Source organism: Hesperophylax consimilis, chromosome 8 (assembly GCF_061612785.1).
Source record: "Hesperophylax consimilis isolate HC1 chromosome 8, BYU_Hcon_1.0, whole genome shotgun sequence".
Classification (NCBI taxonomy): domain Eukaryota; kingdom Metazoa; phylum Arthropoda; class Insecta; order Trichoptera; family Limnephilidae; genus Hesperophylax; species Hesperophylax consimilis.
This window is the reverse complement of record NC_142843.1, coordinates 1,403,095-1,422,751: the sequence shown is the minus strand read 5'-3', so window position 1 is coordinate 1,422,751 and position 19,657 is coordinate 1,403,095. Positions and strand designations below refer to the sequence as shown.

The window sequence follows — 19,657 nt, the reverse complement described above, 5'->3', positions numbered from 1 at the left end:
AATTAATCAGATTAATGGTGGGTTGATATCTATCTATTTAAATAAAAATGATTGTCTTTTCAAAATCTTAAATCTTAGAAAGGTCTTCACCAATTGCTTTGAAATTTTGACACAAAGTTGCATTTGCATAAGTGTGTTTTTAATTATATTATGTAAACATTTCACATGTGAGAGGTAAAAACATGCTATTTTTTTAAAACAGCGCCATCTGTTGGGTGTAAATCCAACACGCACTATTGTTTCTTTATCTACAAAGACAGACTGAACCACAGGAACGCGTGGAGGGGTAAAGCTAGTAAGGAATAAAATAACTGTTTAGAATTTTGCAGACACATTTTTAATCAAAAAAATTGCGCAACGTTAATTGTACGGAATGCTTTTGGTACAAAACTACATATATCTTACAAATCAGAGACACGCCCACTCAACACATAAATTATTTAAATAAATCTACAACAACTTTACATGGTAACTTACGAATAAATAACTACATATACAATTTAGAAGATAACTTAACACGAAACATAAATATAATAATGTCATTGAAATTAAATAAGGACTTAGACTAAAGACGGGAATAACTCTGAGAAACTTTCCGACCACAGATCTTCGAAATCATTGGAACCCATTTCACTCAGAGGGGACTCTACAGACTCGTAGCCAAAGTCCGAGATGAACGTGGGGGCTGGGGACAGGGGGTCTTTATAGCTCCCCAGGGATAAGGAACTGGAGTATGGACTAGATTGCATGGGGGAGAGGAGATTTGGAGCCTTCCCGTCGCAGTATAAGTGATTATTTAAATCAATGACATCTTCACACTCCATGTTATCGCTATCTTCAGACTCTACAACTTGTTCTGCCACCGATTCATCTTCACTGGTAACTACAACGGTTATGCAATCATTCTCTTCGTCGTAAGTGCCATAGTAGGTGTCTGAATCGGCGGAAGAGATCTCTTCGATCTTGATGTGGTGTTGAGTGGTGGTGTCTTGATGCTGTCGGTTGTAGGAGCTCTCCTCTACGTCCAGCTTGCGGCAGGGGTGCGCGTACGAGTGTTGGGCTAATATAGTGTCCGCATTACTCCGGAGAATGTTTATTTCTAAACTCTCAGCTTCATTGGATTCCAGGTGCTCTGGTGAGGTCCCCACCACTTCTGGTAGAGGGATCCTTTCTTCTGGACTACTTTCCGATTTCTGAAACAAACAAAAAAACAATCAGTTCCGTGCATTTAACTACTTTACATGTTTATTCTACAATGTGATTCATATAAAATAATTTAAACATAATGCTGATGTCACAGCACATAGATGACTATGACATCACAATCTCTCTAAAATTTTGTAATGCAAATACAAATATGTTTTATATTTATTTTATATAATAGAAACAAACAGTACATTGGTTAGTGATGAAACAATTTACAGATATTAAATATATCAAGGTGGGTACCTATGAATGTTTCCTTTGTAATCAAGTGTGGTATTAATATTCTATAATTACCGGGTGAGTGTGTATATGTGTGAGTGGGCATGTGCGAGTGTGTGCGTGTGCATACGCATAGAACAGTATAATATTATTAACTCAATTCTGTAGTCTTGACAATTACAGATATGGTTATAAACAAGATCAGGAAAACAACTTACAATTGGATTCGGCTCAATATCTTCTGAATCAATTTCTCGGAGTAAGCTGTCGGCAAGTTGTTCAAGACAGTTGAGGTACTCGTCTGAGTCGATTTGGGAGATGAGATCTTGTAGAGGAGGCAGAGCAGCGCCAGGAGAGGCAGGGGTGCTTGTGGAGCCGGGGGCGCGGGGCCCTCCTGCGGCAGAGGGGACGCGGCTGGTCCAACAGGGGCCGCGCTCCCGACTTCACAAACACCTAACCTCTCCTTCAGCTCTCTGTTCTCGCTCAGCAGCCTCTCGTTCAACTCGCGCAGACTCCTCATCTCCTCCGACAGCTTCTGGTTAGACACCTCCATCAGCCGTAGACGATCATCCATATCGTCCATCTTGGCTTTCTTTCGGTCGCGCGATGTTTGCGCGGCCACCCTGTTCTTCAATTTCCTAAAAAAAAAAATAAAATGAGGAAAAAGTTATAAGAAAATACCATATGCTTCAAGTGTGGGTATAAATATGACACATGGGCAAGGTGATTCAACGGGAAATAGATAATTAAATATTGATGCAACCATGTTTAAATTAGAAATTTTTAAATTGTACAAGGATATTACTATGCATTAATGCGAAGCCATGTGCCTATTGCCCCGTCAGGAAATGGCGCGCAATATTTTTAATTTATCTTTATTGGATTCAATATACGAATTCACATGTTGGTAAACAAATCTGATGCATATAGCATTCTCACAACACCGGAATTCACCAAACACTAATTTAACACAATTCGAGGGTAAAACAACGACGACATAACATTGCTTCGTTGGCAAGATGGCTTTACGTAAACAAAGAGTTTTAAGAAGTAATACGTACTTTCTTTGAAGCTTCTCCTCCCATGATAAGTGATCCAATCTTCGCTTTCTCGACATGCTGAGAGATGTTTCACTAACGCAAACTTCTTGACTCATTTTCGATGGATGAAAATTCTTGGATAAAGCGAAGATTATTGGAGTATTCATGATTGTGATTTACATACGCGCGGAATATAACATATTATTGGACACCGGGTCTTTCAGAGGTAACAGTATAAAAGCAATTGCATCATAAAGACGGAAATATTTGTTTATATACTTCCATCCGCGACTGCTCACTAAACAACACTTGTATTACATTTAATTTGAAGACATTGCTGCATGCTGACGCAATTCTACAACATTATCTGGTGATTTCTGACGTTTTATTATGTGGTCCTTCGTGATTGGTGGACAGTTTGTTTACGTCATGACTTTTAAGGCTACTGAGTGCACAATATTGCCAACAGACAAAATAATAAGTGGCAACGTATTAAATAGGTGCTTTCTTTCGAAAATAAGAAAGAAAATGTAATATTTTATTGATTTATTACATAAAATAACACGTACATAAATAAAACATAAACTTTAATAATTTGGTTGTAATATAGGAATGTATAATAGAAGGAACCTTCATCGTTTCATGACCGTGGTATAATAACTAGAAATAAAAATACGTAAAAATTGTTTTACGATGTTTTTTTAAGTTGTTGTTTTATATCCTCAATTTAATTTAAATTGCCGCTCAGTTCAACCCTTTTTGATTTGACTTGAAATGTAAGTATTTATAAATAATAAATATTTTAAATGCGTTTTTTATTGAAATGATGTCATTTTTTCCATAATACATACCTCGACTTTTCTATGCCAAAATCCACTTGAGAGGATCCTCATAGTATATGAAATTCTGCATCTGGAATCCGCGAAGTATAAGGCTTATGCATTTTTGCATAAAATAAAACACCATATAATTATTTTAGCCATGGAAATTTTAATAATATATATTTTTTTTAAATAATGGTGGGGAACTATGAATAATATTCATAAGACACATTATAATTGAATTCATTTTGGCTCTTACGCTACTTTATTCTTTTTTCGTTGTTATTTGAAAATAATGTTCTTTGAAATTTATTTTAAGACATTTACAACTTTATGAGTTCACCTACATCTCTTTGAATTCAATACAATTAATAGCTTTTCCACTTTTTCAGTTTTTGTAAACATTTATTTTAATTAATTTTTTTTAAATTCCACAATGGCTATGTTTTTAGGATTTGATCCTTTCTCGAGGCGAGGTTTCAATTCTTAAACTTTACGAACAGTAAATAAAAGAATTCATAATCTGCTCTTTCATAGATGGCGCGCATTTAGTTATTTTAGGAAGAAACACTTTTTGCATATAATTCATTAAAATATGTTTTTGTTTGCGTCTTGCGATAATTTTTTTGTTGACAATTTTTTTAATGGTAAACTAATGCTTATAAGACCAGGTTTTATGCATATCACAAAGAATAACAAATTATTATAAGCAATTATTAGTCGCCTGAAATATCAATACAAATTGAAAATATCTCCCGAGTAAGTAAAATATCTCCCGAGTGGAGATATTTTCAATTTGTATTGATATTTCAGGAGACTAATTATTGCTTATAATAATTTGTTATTTGTTGGCGCCCGTATATGCGTAATATGAAAATAAATAAATAGTTTTAACTCAATTATTGCATGAAAGGCATAAAGATACAATTAAATAGTGAATCACGGATACAATATTGTATTTGTAGGCCTTTCTTGAAAGAATTGAATTTGTTTCCGGACTAAGCTATTTATTGTTTTGTTTTAAATAATACCACAGAGGAGGACCTGAGGAAAATAATTTCCCAAAAGACCTATGCAATTTTTTGGGATGCTGTGTGGAGGGTCTTTTTAAGGAAAGGAAGGAGAGGAAGTTCTGGGAAGGTGAAATGTGTGAGGGTTGGGTGGGAATCTAGGGATCAGTTTGTCCAGGTGATGAGACGAGAGACGGGTGCAAACAAATAATTCATAATTTACTTGTAAAATGTGTTTTTTCCTACAGCAATTAAATTCGTGTCATGTATGAAAGAGCTGATTGGGAATACTTTGAAAGCCCGATTTATATCGCTTACTTCAATTACAAAAAAATATACATATGTATTTATAAAATGACAATTGCTAATTTATTAAGAATCTCTTCAAATTATTCGTAATCCGGTTAAAATGTGATTGCAGGCCCATAACGAATGCATTGATAGGTATAATCACGTTGTCCGAACACGTGTTCATAAAAATCCTAATATGTTTATCAAGGTGCATGAATACGTTTTCCGATAAATTAGGAATTCATTAAAAAATTTTCAAGAAAAGGCCTACCAAGCAGTTTTTAACCGGATTACCAATAATTTTAAGAGATTCTTAATAAATTTGTAACACTCGTTTTTTTCGTGTATACCTACCTCATAAATAATAATAAAAATAGTAATTAATATTCGTTGATGTATTATTAAATCTACCTACCTATGACAGCGCCCTTGAGGTGATTTTGCACAAAAACGGCGCTATACAAATCATCAAAATATTATTATCATTATATTATACTAATTTATAAAAATATATATTTTCGGTTTTATAACAAAAATCATGTAATTAGTCGGATGTTGGTCGCTTTCCTGCGCTCTCATTTTGTAGCACAAAGTAAACATAATGATATCACCACTAAACTTGTATTTCACTTATTTTATTATCCGTATCTCAGTGGCGTGACTTTCATTTTACCGGTGCCCTTTAAAATAGCGGTAAGCCAAGTATGCATCCACTCCGTGGGTTAGTCCTAAGATACCGCCAATATACTGAAAATAAATAAAAGTAATAGTTAATTTATTTCAGTAAAACAATAATGTATTAATTCATTCATCGAAATTGTTGAATTTAAGAAACATGATCTCATATTTTTTACAAAAGTGATATAATAATTATTAATGTTGATTCACTTTCATGTTCCTACCATTGATTCCCTAGTGCAGTGGTTCTTAACCTTGTAGGAGGTACTGACCCCCACCAGTTTCATATGCGCATTCACCGAACCCTTATTTATTCGAAAAATGATATATGATTTTTTCAAATTCAAAACATAGGTATATATTTATACATAGGTGCACAAAATGAAGAAAACCATTAAGAACACATGACAAATCCATTAAAACATGATTTTCAAACAAAAACCAAAACATAATAATGAATATTTACTGCAAATCAGTGTGACTTCTGCTGTTGCCTTTCAGAGACCAGTTCAGAAATGCGCGGCTTTACCTTGGCAAGTGCCACTCTCAAGTCATTTTCGCAACAAAGTCTGTTCCTTTTCTTCGTTTTTATGTCCAGCATCCTCGAAAAGGATTGCTCGCAAAGATATGTTCTAACAAACGGTATTAAAAACTCCAGAGCTTTCTGAGCAATAACAGAGTACGTTTTTTTTGTTACACCAAAACGTTGAGAGCGTTGTTGTTCTGAAGAGATGCTGTTGAACCTGGCTCTGCTGAATTTCAATGATTTTACGAAGTATTCATCGACAGTCTCGACACTAAACGTGAATGGCTGTCTCACCCATGCTGGATAAATATGACTCTCTTGTAGGGAAGTGTCCGTCGAGAGACTTTGCAAGCTCATCTAAGTGCTTGGTAATTGCTTGCTTCAGTTCCGCGGGTACAGAAATGTCTCCGATTCCAGATACATCTTCGATCTTACTTACACAATGTCTAGCAGGGGAAAGCTTGCGAAGTTATCGTTCTCTGTCCGTCGTTTCCATAACGATAGCTTTTTTTAAAAGCCTTCATGTTTTCTTTTGCTTCGATGTTGTTGAATCCACCGCCCTGCATCTGTTTATTGAGATGATTGAGAGCTGCGAAGATATCATATGAGTCGGGGGTGTGTCTTGACTTCCGAACTGTGTCTTGGTTCGATCGAACGCAGGTTAAGAACCACTGCCCTAGTGTGTAGGTACGTTGTGATAATTATGCTACGGTTTCAATCTAAAATTCTGTTAAAAATAGATTACACACCAATGGTTACTCTTATGCTATGTTAGCTGATGTTTTTTAATATGCCTCTGTTGAAGTATAAAGGTGCTGCCACACGCAAAGCTCACATCAACAGATAATATAAAGCACAATAGCGCTCGCCATACAATCCCATACAGACCCGACACACGTAAAAAGATAACGCGCTATAAGTGTGGTTCTGAACTTCGCTAACCGAATTTATTTTACGTAACCGCTCCCGACGCGATATTTGAAAAGTTATGCGTCCCCCTCTCCGTCGTAAAAAGGAGAGGGGGTCATTTTAATTACGGAGCTACCAACTAAGTTCCGTGTTCCCTTTGACAGCCATGACATAAGCAGCCTAATAAACAAAAAGAACAACAATTGCTTGGAAGATTCATCTTCCCACCGCAAATTGTCTTTCTTGCGCTCTCCGAGCCCACCGACTCGCTCTGCGAGCCAATTACAGTCCTCCAAATATACTGTACAGTCCACCCACTCTGGCATCCTTCATCACTGACCACCTGCGCTCCTTGACCTCGTTATCCATCCTACTCTGCCCTACGACCTACCCGTGCCCCGCCCTATCTGACCTGCATCTCCACCCACTGACATGGAATCATACCTCCTTGAACTGGAGAAGCTGGATCCTCCAATTGAGGCTCTCCAGACATTTATCAACAATATGAAAAGAACGGTCACCAAAACCCCCCAACGTAAGGTGACCTTCTACCCGGATGGGGTAAACCCCTCGGCCACCACCTACCTCTCAGGCACCGCACGTAAAACCCCGCCCATCGCCACCCAACCGCCCACTACCTCCGCCTACACCTCCACCGCCTCCACCTCCGCCGACCACAGCCTGGCAAGCCTCACTGCACTTCCTCCATCACCAACCAAGGACTTCCCGCCTCTCTGGACCACCCCGAATAACCCGATCAAACAAAAACCGCCCACGCCTCCTCAGACCCTCGCTACCACCAACCGCTTCCAAACCCTGGCCCCGCCCTCCTCTAACGAAACAATATCGGACACAATCACCACTGACGGGGCAGACACCATAGACTATACAAACACCACCAGCACCCCGACTCCCGCCCGACGTCCCATCAAAATCCCGCCCATCATAATCAAATCCGACTCTAACTGGAATACCATCAGAAAGAAGCTGGAGAACGCCGGTGTGCGCATCTCTCACGCCAAAGCCATCCCGACGGGTGTGGTGGTCCACACCGCCGACTCCTCCAGCTTCCGACTAGCCACTAAAATGCTGGAAGAGATTAAAACAGACTTCCACACCTTCGAGCTGCACGAGGACAAAACCACCAAGGCAGTTCTGAGGGGAATCCCGACACAAATCTCGGAGGAGGAGATTCTCCTCGAACTGCAGGACCTCGGTCTCCCGGCCATCTCCGTCTCCAGGATGAGGTCGGGACCCGACCGCACGAACGTCCCGATGGTCCTCGTGCAGCTCACCCACGGCGAAGAGGGAAAACAAATCTTCAACATCACTCACATATTTCACCTTCGCATCAAAGCAGAATTCCTCGACCACAAATCAGCCCCTACCCAATGCCACCGATGTCAATTTTTCGGCCACTCCGCAAAAGGCTGCCATCTCCCCCCCCGCTGCGTCAAATGCGCGGGGCCCCATTTTACCGCCACCTGTCTGAAGCAGAGAGAGGACGGCCCGGCTACCTGCGCCAACTGCGCCGGCCCTCACCCGGCCAACTTCAAAGACTGCCCGAAACGCCCCGCACCCTCCACATCCACGCCCCGTCGAACTGAGGTACCTCCCTTAATCACTTTCACCTCCCGCCCAGTCCAACCATCCACCTCCTATGCTCAGGCATTAAACCCCCCCCACCAAATCCCCCCTCCTTCCCCCACCCCCTCTCCCCTTCCCCCCTCCAACCTCCCCCCCTCTCCACCAACCTCCCCCCCCACCACCACCCCCCAGCCCTCAGCTACCCCCTTTAGTTTCTCAGACTTATTTAAAAATAACTTCTTTTCAAAGATCGGCGAACTCATCGCTGATCTACTCCCTAAATTCCAATCTGCCACCTCGCCGGCAGACTACCTCTCGATTCTCTTTGTAGCAGCCCCTCAAATCATTGCCCTCTTTACTAATTAAATGGCTAATTCTACCAAGCCCTCCGCGCTACGTTTGGCATTCTGGAATGCCAATGGTCTTGACAAAAACATGCACGAATTACGAATTTTCACCAACACACATAATTTAGACATAATACTCATAAATGAAACACACCTAAATCCCTCACACACACCAAAAATCGCTAACTACACACTGTACCGAAACGACCGATTACACTCGCGGGGCGGCGGCACAGCCGTCTTCGTGAAAACTAAACTCGCCCACAAACACAACATCACCCCCCCCCTGACCACCAATGAAAGTACCTCCATCACTGTATTCACAAAACATTCAGGTCCATTGAGAATTAATTCAATTTACAACCCACCTGTTCAGACTTTACAAAGGTCGGATCTTGAATTGCTTCTCGATGGACAAACGCCTACTATTCTAGCGGGGGATTTTAACTCAAAACACCCCGCTTGGAATAGTAGGCTCACCAACAAAAACGGACGTATCCTACATGACTTTGCCAACTCTCACCCCGACATAAACATTGCAGGACCCATAGAGCCAACATTTTTCTCTAGCATCGGACACAGACCTGACGTACTCGACATTGCACTTTTTCACAACTCGTCCTGGGCATACAGTATCGAAACCATCTGCGACCTTTCCTCCGACCATAACCCCGTGTTGCTAACTCTCAACGAATTCTCTTACCCCCCCCCTGCAAAAATTAACAAAAAAACTGATTGGACATATTTTTCGCACAGAGTCGGGGAAAAAATATCCATAAATCCCCATATTAAAAATCCCTCAGATTTAGATACAGCGGTTGACGAATTCGCGAAGACAATAATGTCCGCAATTGACGAGGCCTCAAAACCTCTCCCCCCACCCCCCAAAATAAATTTCAAGGAAAACCTCCCAAATTCAGTAAAAGACCTAATTAAAACAAAAAATATCTTACGCCGCCACTGGCAAAAATATCAAAATCCCACCTTGAAAACTTCTATAAACCGAATCCAAGCCCTCATCAGAAAAAAACTTCAAGAGCACGTAAATTTCACCTGGAATTTGAAAATTCAAGAGATAAATCCACAGGACGGCTCTCTGTGGAAATTATCCAAAACTCTCAAAGCCACCCCCACCCCTAACCACCCCATTCACGCCGAAAACGGTCTCGTCTTCGACGATCAGGACAAATCAGAGGCGTTCGCTGACAGTCTTGAAAATCAATTCAGCCCCAGCTTCAAACACGCCGATCTAGATCACATTGCAAATGTCAACCGCAAAATCAACAATGTTTTAAATAATCTCCCCAATACAAACATACATTTTACTACCCCAGCCGAGGTTATCCGCGCTATAAAAAGCCGGAAAAATAAAAAAGCCCCCGGCCCCGACGGCGTCACAAACTTCGCTCTTAAAGCCCTCCCCCAAAAAGGAATACTAGCGATAGTAAATCTCATCAACACAGCCCTCAGACTGCGCTATTTCCCGAAAAGCTGGAAACACGCGCACGTCATTCTCATCCCAAAACCGGGAAAAGACCCCCTCTTCTGCGAAAATCACCGTCCAATCAGCCTTCTATCAAATATTGGTAAAATCTACGAACAGATCCTTTTGACACGGCTCCTCAAGCACATTGACGAGGTTTCAACACTACCTGAAGAGCAACACGGTTTTAGATCAAATCACTCCACCCTCCATCAACTCCTCAGAGTCTCCGAAATCATTATCGGAGGCTTCAATACCAAGCGATCAACTGGCGCCATTTTCCTGGACATAGCCAAAGCTTTCGATAAAGTATGGATAAACGGCCTGCTTCTCAAACTCCACGAAACAGGCATCGATCCCCAACTACTCGGTGCCTTCAAATCATTTCTACGCCATCGTACTTTTCAAGTAAAATACGGTGGCGCTCTTTCAAAAAAACGTTTCATGACAGCAGGGGTCCCGCAGGGCTCTCTGCTTTCTCCAATCCTCTTCAATGTCTACACTCACGACATCCCCCTCTCTGAAAACTCAAATTCTCACAAAGCTTTGTACGCAGATGACACCACAGTTATGGTTAGATACTGTTCACCCAGGATGATTACATACCGACTACAAAAAAACATTGATTTACTCCAAGATTGGTACGATAAATGGCGTATAGACGTGAATCCCTCAAAGAGCGTGGCCGTCTTTTTCTCTCGTAGAAAGAGCAGCCGCGCCCCGCGAGAGGAAATAACGATGTACGGCCAATCTATACCGTGGCAAAAATCGGCCAAATATCTTGGAGTTACACTTGACAGACGACTCACATGGACAAAACACATAAAAAACACCCTACAAAAATCAAAAAACACATCCAACGCCCTTTACCCGTTGCTACACTCAAACTCAAAAACTTCCATACAAAACAAACTACTCATCTACAAAACACAAATACGCCCCATCATGTCATACGCCTCACCCATTTGGGGCACAGGTAACACAAAAAGTCTCGCCACATTCCAGAATGTCACACTTAGAAGATATACCAAAAGCCCCTGGTTTGTCCGAAATAGCATTATTAATTCAGGCACGAAAATCCCCCCATTTAAAACACATGTGGTAGAATTAGCCAAAAGATTCTATACGAAACTTCCTATGCACTCAAATCCAAGCATAGCATGTCTCGGGCGCTCAAGTCCCGACGACAAACCCACCTATCCATTCCCAGTCTCTATAACCTTCCCCCCTTGATGAGTGGACTTAAATAAAAAATTAAATTGCAACCAGATATACAAAAAATATAGTATAAATTTTACAAACACATTTATTTAAAACAATATATAAAAATCAAAATAAAAAAATCTTTTACAAAAAAAAAAAAATACATATATAAATAAAATTTAAAAAATACCTACAGACAAAAAAAAAAATAAAAAAATACAAAAAAATATAGTATTTCAGTCCTATAAGTTGCTATAGGCAGCCCACTCATCGGGTAGAAAAAAACCATCCCCCAGGTACTTTACACCCTCAGTTCACGAGACATGGAGAAAATATTCCCCGAAACTCGAAATTGCACAATAGATACCAGATACCATTTCTTATTTATTATGTTAGCTCATATCGTCATGTGTGCTAGTAAATTTAGAAACATAAAAAAAACCTTATTTGGCAAACATACTTAACATATATTTAAAATATAAATATAATCAATATTTGAATTTGAAGTAAACAAATTTTCGCCCTTTCAAAATTAATCATATTTTTAACTCAGTATGTTTATATGGTAATATCATTCGGTTTTTTGATAAAGTTGGACGGCCTGATACCTACATAGAGAAGCTTCTAGTTTGTTCGTTTGTTGATTGTTTTCAATTGTTTTCCTGGGTAATCTGGTTTGCTCTCGTCAGTTCTCGTGCTCTCTTCTCGTTCCCTGCCCTGGTGTTGGTCCTTGCCGCTTTTGCCTTCGACATTTTTGGAAATCGACGTGAGCTTATTTTACAATAATTTATTATATGTCGCTTTCGTCGATGGGCGTGCGAACTGCGAATTTCCTGATTCGACGGAGAGGTTATGTCAGGTTATGTGAAAATGCGCTATTTACGCGCAGATTGTTTAAAATCTAAAAAGTTTATAAATAGCATTTATAATTATATAGTTGGCGGCATCATCATCTGAGGATGAGCTGTCCAACAGATCCAGCAATAGGCGACAAGTATCATCCATTTCGAAAACGTGCTCAAGCTGTCAGTAAGTAAAGTTGTCACTTTGACAGATGAAATTATGTTCCTCGGCCGCTCTCGAATTCAACTGACCCCCTCTCCTACCATAGGAAGAAATATTTGATAGCGTCGTGTGTCGGTAGAAAAGATGATGCGCTGTACATTAACTCAACTGACCCCCTCTCCTACCATAGGAAGAAATATTTGATAGCGTCGTGCGTCGGTAGAAAAGATGATGCGCTGTAAATTATGAAAAAGCAAAAATCAAAATCAAGAACATTGCTTGGAAGATTCTTATTCCCACTGCAAATTGTCTCTCTTGCGCTCTCCGAGCCCACCGACTCGCTCTGCGAGCCAATACAGTCCTCCAAATATACTGTACAGTCCACCCACCCTGGCATCACTCACCACTGACCACCTGCGCTCCTTGACCTCGTTATCCATCCTACTCTGCCCTACGACCTACCCGTGCCCCGCCATTACCTGCCGAAACCTTCCTGACCTGCATCTCCACCCACTGACATGGAAACATACCTCCTTGAACTGGAGAAGCTGGATCCTCCAATTGAGGCTCTCCAGACATTTATCAACAATATGAAAAGAACGGTCACAAAAACCCCCCAACGAAAGGTGACCTTCTACCCGGATGGGGTAAACCCCTCGGCCACCACCTACCTCTCAGGCACCGCACGTAAAACCCCGCCCATCGCCACCCAACCGCCCACTACCTCCGCCTCCACCTCCACCGCCTCCACCTCCGCCGACCACAGCCTGGCAAGCCTCACTGCACTTCCTCCATCACCAACCAAGGATTTCCCGCCTCTCTGGACCACCCCGAATAACCCGATCAAGCAAAAACCGCCCACGCCTCCTCAGACCCTCGCTACCACCAACCGCTTCCAAACCCTGGCCCCGCTCTCCTCTAACGAAACAATATCGGACACAATCACCACTGACGGAGCAGATACCATAGACCATACAAACACCACCAGCACCCCGACTCCCGCCCGACGTCCCATCAAAATCCCGCCCATCATCATCAAATCTGACTCTAAGTGGAATACCATCAGAAAGAAGCTGGAGAACGCCGGTGTGCGCATCTCTCACGCCAAAGCCATCCCGACGGGTGTGGTGGTCCACACCGCCGACTCCTCCAGCTTCAGATTAACCACAAAAATTCTTGACGAATCAAAAACCGACTTCCACACCTTCGAGCTGCACGAGGACAAGACTACTAAAGCAGTTCTGAGGGGAATCCCTACCCGGATATCAGAGGAGGAGATTCTCCTCGAACTCCAGGACCTTGGTCTCCCGGCCATCACCGTCTCCAGGATGAGGTCGGGACCCGACCGCACCAACGTCCCGATGGTCCTCGTGCAGCTGACTCACGGCGAAGAAGGCAAAAACATATTTAACCTCACTCACATCTTCCATCTACGAATTAAATGCGAATTCCTCGACCATAAAGCAGCCCCTACACAATGCCATCGATGTCAACTCTTCGGCCACTCCGCAAAAGGCTGCCATCTCCCCCCCCGCTGCGTCAAATGCGCGGGGCCCCATTTCACCGCCACCTGTCTGAAGCAGAGAGAGGACGGCCCGGCTACCTGCGCCAACTGCGCCGGCCCTCACCCGGCCAACTTCAAAGACTGCCCGAAACGCCCTGCACCCTCCACATCCACGCCCCGTCGAACTGAGGTACCTCCCCAAATCACTTTCACCTCCCGCCCAGTCCAACCATCCACCTCCTATGCTCAGGCATTGAACCCCCCCCACCAAATCCCCCCTCCTTCCCCCACCCCCTCTCCCCTTCCCCCTTCCAACCTCCCCCCCTCTCCGTCAACCCCCCCCCACCACCACCCTCCAGCCCTCAGCTACCCCCTTTAGTTTCTCAGACATATTTAAAAATAACTTCTTTTCAAAGATCGGCGAACTCATCGCTGATCTACTCCCTAAATTCCAATCTGCCACCTCGCCGGCAGACTACCTCTCGATTCTCTTTGTAGCAGCCCCTCAAATCATTGCCCTCTTTACTAATTAAATGGCTAATTCTACCAAGCCCTCCGCGCTACGTTTGGCATTCTGGAATGCCAATGGTCTTGACAAAAACATGCACGAATTACGAATTTTCACCAACACACATAATTTAGACATAATACTCATAAATGAAACACACCTAAATCCCTCACACACACCAAAAATCGCTAACTACACACTGTACCGAAACGACCGATTACACTCGCGGGGCGGCGGCACAGCCGTCTTCGTGAAAACTAAACTCGCCCACAAACACAACATCACCCCCCCCCTGACCACCAATGAAAGTACCTCCATCACTGTATTCACAAAACATTCAGGTCCATTGAGAATTAATTCAATTTACAACCCACCTGTTCAGACTTTACAAAGGTCGGATCTTGAATTGCTTCTCGATGGACAAACGCCTACTATTCTAGCGGGGGATTTTAACTCAAAACACCCCGCTTGGAATAGTAGGCTCACCAACAAAAACGGACGTATCCTACATGACTTTGCCAACTCTCACCCCGACATAAACATTGCAGGACCCATAGAGCCAACATTTTTCTCTAGCATCGGACACAGACCTGACGTACTCGACATTGCACTTTTTCACAACTCGTCCTGGGCATACAGTATCGAAACCATCTGCGACCTTTCCTCCGACCATAACCCCGTGTTGCTAACTCTCAACGAATTCTCTTACCCCCCCCCTGCAAAAATTAACAAAAAAACTGATTGGACATATTTTTCGCACAGAGTCGGGGAAAAAATATCCATAAATCCCCATATTAAAAATCCCTCAGATTTAGATACAGCGGTTGACGAATTCGCGAAGACAATAATGTCCGCAATTGACGAGGCCTCAAAACCTCTCCCCCCACCCCCCAAAATAAATTTCAAGGAAAACCTCCCAAATTCAGTAAAAGACCTAATTAAAACAAAAAATATCTTACGCCGCCACTGGCAAAAATATCAAAATCCCACCTTGAAAACTTCTATAAACCGAATCCAAGCCCTCATCAGAAAAAAACTTCAAGAGCACGTAAATTTCACCTGGAATTTGAAAATTCAAGAGATAAATCCACAGGACGGCTCTCTGTGGAAATTATCCAAAACTCTCAAAGCCACCCCCACCCCTAACCACCCCATTCACGCCGAAAACGGTCTCGTCTTCGACGATCAGGACAAATCAGAGGCGTTCGCTGACAGTCTTGAAAATCAATTCAGCCCCAGCTTCAAACACGCCGATCTAGATCACATTGCAAATGTCAACCGCAAAATCAACAATGTTTTAAATAATCTCCCCAATACAAACATACATTTTACTACCCCAGCCGAGGTTATCCGCGCTATAAAAAGCCGGAAAAATAAAAAAGCCCCCGGCCCCGACGGCGTCACAAACTTCGCTCTTAAAGCCCTCCCCCAAAAAGGAATACTAGCGATAGTAAATCTCATCAACACAGCCCTCAGACTGCGCTATTTCCCGAAAAGCTGGAAACACGCGCACGTCATTCTCATCCCAAAACCGGGAAAAGACCCCCTCTTCTGCGAAAATCACCGTCCAATCAGCCTTCTATCAAATATTGGTAAAATCTACGAACAGATCCTTTTGACACGGCTCCTCAAGCACATTGACGAGGTTTCAACACTACCTGAAGAGCAACACGGTTTTAGATCAAATCACTCCACCCTCCATCAACTCCTCAGAGTCTCCGAAATCATTATCGGAGGCTTCAATACCAAGCGATCAACTGGCGCCATTTTCCTGGACATAGCCAAAGCTTTCGATAAAGTATGGATAAACGGCCTGCTTCTCAAACTCCACGAAACAGGCATCGATCCCCAACTACTCGGTGCCTTCAAATCATTTCTACGCCATCGTACTTTTCAAGTAAAATACGGTGGCGCTCTTTCAAAAAAACGTTTCATGACAGCAGGGGTCCCGCAGGGCTCTCTGCTTTCTCCAATCCTCTTCAATGTCTACACTCACGACATCCCCCTCTCTGAAAACTCAAATTCTCACAAAGCTTTGTACGCAGATGACACCACAGTTATGGTTAGATACTGTTCACCCAGGATGATTACATACCGACTACAAAAAAACATTGATTTACTCCAAGATTGGTACGATAAATGGCGTATAGACGTGAATCCCTCAAAGAGCGTGGCCGTCTTTTTCTCTCGTAGAAAGAGCAGCCGCGCCCCGCGAGAGGAAATAACGATGTACGGCCAATCTATACCGTGGCAAAAATCGGCCAAATATCTTGGAGTTACACTTGACAGACGACTCACATGGACAAAACACATAAAAAACACCCTACAAAAATCAAAAAACACATCCAACGCCCTTTACCCGTTGCTACACTCAAACTCAAAAACTTCCATACAAAACAAACTACTCATCTACAAAACACAAATACGCCCCATCATGTCATACGCCTCACCCATTTGGGGCACAGGTAACACAAAAAGTCTCGCCACATTCCAGAATGTCACACTTAGAAGATATACCAAAAGCCCCTGGTTTGTCCGAAATAGCATTATTAATTCAGGCACGAAAATCCCCCCATTTAAAACACATGTGGTAGAATTAGCCAAAAGATTCTATACGAAACTTCCTATGCACTCAAATCCAAGCATAGCATGTCTCGGGCGCTCAAGTCCCGACGACAAACCCACCTATCCATTCCCAGTCTCTATAACCTTCCCCCCTTGATGAGTGGACTTAAATAAAAAATTAAATTGCAACCAGATATACAAAAAATATAGTATAAATTTTACAAACACATTTATTTAAAACAATATATAAAAATCAAAATAAAAAAATCTTTTACAAAAAAAAAAAAATACATATATAAATAAAATTTAAAAAATACCTACAGACAAAAAAAAAAATAAAAAAATACAAAAAAATATAGTATTTCAGTCCTATAAGTTGCTATAGGCAGCCCACTCATCGGGTAGAAAAAAACCATCCCCCAGGTACTTTACACCCTCAGTTCACGAGACATGGAGAAAATATTCCCCGAAACTCGAAATTGCACAATAGATACCAGATACCATTTCTTATTTATTATGTTAGCTCATATCGTCATGTGTGCTAGTAAATTTAGAAACATAAAAAAACCTTATTTGGCAAACATACTTAACATATATTTAAAATATAAATATAATCAATATTTGAATTTGAAGTAAACAAATTTTCGCCCTTTCAAAATTAATCATATTTTTAACTCAGTATGTTTATATGGTAATATCATTCGGTTTTTTGATAAAGTTGGACGGCCTGATACCTACATAGAGAAGCTTCTAGTTTGTTCGTTTGTTGATTGTTTTCAATTGTTTTCCTGGGTAATCTGGTTTGCTCTCGTCAGTTCTCGTGCTCTCTTCTCGTTCCCTGCCCTGGTGTTGGTCCTTGCCGCTTTTGCCTTCGACATTTTTGGAAATCGACGTGAGCTTATTTTACAATAATTTATTATATGTCGCTTTCGTCGATGGGCGTGCGAACTGCGAATTTCCTGATTCGACGGAGAGGTTATGTCAGGTTATGTGAAAATGCGCTATTTACGCGCAGATTGTTTAAAATCTAAAAAGTTTATAAATAGCATTTATAATTATATAGTTGGCGGCATCATCATCTGAGGATGAGCTGTCCAACAGATCCAGCAATAGGCGACAAGTATCATCCATTTCGAAAACGTGCTCAAGCTGTCAGTAAGTAAAGTTGTCACTTTGACAGATGAAATTATGTTCCTCGGCCGCTCTCGAATTCAACTGACCCCCTCTCCTACCATAGGAAGAAATATTTGATAGCGTCGTGTGTCGGTAGAAAAGATGATGCGCTGTACATTAACTCAACTGACCCCCTCTCCTACCATAGGAAGAAATATTTGATAGCGTCGTGCGTCGGTAGAAAAGATGATGCGCTGTAAATTATGAAAAAGCAAAAATCAAAATCAAGAACATTGCTTGGAAGATTCTTATTCCCACTGCAAATTGTCTCTCTTGCGCTCTCCGAGCCCACCGACTCGCTCTGCGAGCCAATACAGTCCTCCAAATATACTGTACAGTCCACCCACCCTGGCATCACTCACCACTGACCACCTGCGCTCCTTGACCTCGTTATCCATCCTACTCTGCCCTACGACCTACCCGTGCCCCGCCATTACCTGCCGAAACCTTCCTGACCTGCATCTCCACCCACTGACATGGAAACATACCTCCTTGAACTGGAGAAGCTGGATCCTCCAATTGAGGCTCTCCAGACATTTATCAACAATATGAAAAGAACGGTCACAAAAACCCCCCAACGAAAGGTGACCTTCTACCCGGATGGGGTAAACCCCTCGGCCACCACCTACCTCTCAGGCACCGCACGTAAAACCCCGCCCATCGCCACCCAACCGCCCACTACCTCCGCCTCCACCTCCACCGCCTCCACCTCCGCCGACCACAGCCTGGCAAGCCTCACTGCACTTCCTCCATCACCAACCAAGGATTTCCCGCCTCTCTGGACCACCCCGAATAACCCGATCAAGCAAAAACCGCCCACGCCTCCTCAGACCCTCGCTACCACCAACCGCTTCCAAACCCTGGCCCCGCTCTCCTCTAACGAAACAATATCGGACACAATCACCACTGACGGAGCAGATACCATAGACCATACAAACACCACCAGCACCCCGACTCCCGCCCGACGTCCCATCAAAATCCCGCCCATCATCATCAAATCTGACTCTAAGTGGAATACCATCAGAAAGAAGCTGGAGAACGCCGGTGTGCGCATCTCTCACGCCAAAGCCATCCCGACGGGTGTGGTGGTCCACACCGCCGACTCCTCCAGCTTCAGATTAACCACAAAAATTCTTGACGAATCAAAAACCGACTTCCACACCTTCGAGCTGCACGAGGACAAGACTACTAAAGCAGTTCTGAGGGGAATCCCTACCCGGATATCAGAGGAGGAGATTCTCCTCGAACTCCAGGACCTTGGTCTCCCGGCCATCACCGTCTCCAGGATGAGGTCGGGACCCGACCGCACCAACGTCCCGATGGTCCTCGTGCAGCTGACTCACGGCGAAGAAGGCAAAAACATATTTAACCTCACTCACATCTTCCATCTACGAATTAAATGCGAATTCCTCGACCATAAAGCAGCCCCTACACAATGCCATCGATGTCAACTCTTCGGCCACTCCGCAAAAGGCTGCCATCTCCCCCCCCGCTGCGTCAAATGCGCGGGGCCCCATTTCACCGCCACCTGTCTGAAGCAGAGAGAGGACGGCCCGGCTACCTGCGCCAACTGCGCCGGCCC

General features: G+C 42.8%; 2 protein-coding genes across 2 annotated transcripts in view; both read right to left on the bottom strand.

Annotated features, from left to right (window-relative positions):
- Positions 1–956: 956 nt before the first annotated feature.
- On the bottom strand, positions 957–2,857 carry Xbp1 (X box binding protein 1). Its single transcript, XM_089634368.1, has 3 exons — positions 2,487–2,857; positions 1,644–2,063; positions 957–1,193 (listed from the first exon to the last, which is right to left on the bottom strand). Exons 1-3 carry the CDS (start codon positions 2,630–2,632, stop codon positions 1,100–1,102), a joined length of 660 nt encoding a protein of 219 aa, XP_089490494.1. The 5' UTR covers positions 2,633–2,857; the 3' UTR covers positions 957–1,099.
- Positions 2,858–4,934: 2,077 nt separating this feature from the next.
- The window catches only part of sing (MARVEL domain-containing protein sing), a 28,431-nt gene continuing 13,708 nt past the window's right edge, over positions 4,935–19,657 (bottom strand). Inside the window, exon 4 of the mRNA XM_089634365.1 lies at positions 4,935–5,334. Coding sequence (XP_089490491.1) covers positions 5,257–5,334 — 78 coding nt within the window. The 3' untranslated portion in view covers positions 4,935–5,256. The remainder of the gene's footprint in view (positions 5,335–19,657) is intronic.

Coding starts and splice junctions, on each gene's coding strand:
- Xbp1 (XM_089634368.1), bottom strand. CDS start 2,632: ATGAATACTCCAATAATCTTCGCTTTATCCAAGAATTTTCATCCATCG. Junction 2,064..2,486: donor GAGGAGAAGCTTCAAAGAAA/GTACGTATTACT, acceptor TTTTTTTTTTAG/GAAATTGAAGAACAGGGTGG. Junction 1,194..1,643: donor ATATTGAGCCGAATCCAATT/GTAAGTTGTTTT, acceptor TGTTTGTTTCAG/AAATCGGAAAGTAGTCCAGA.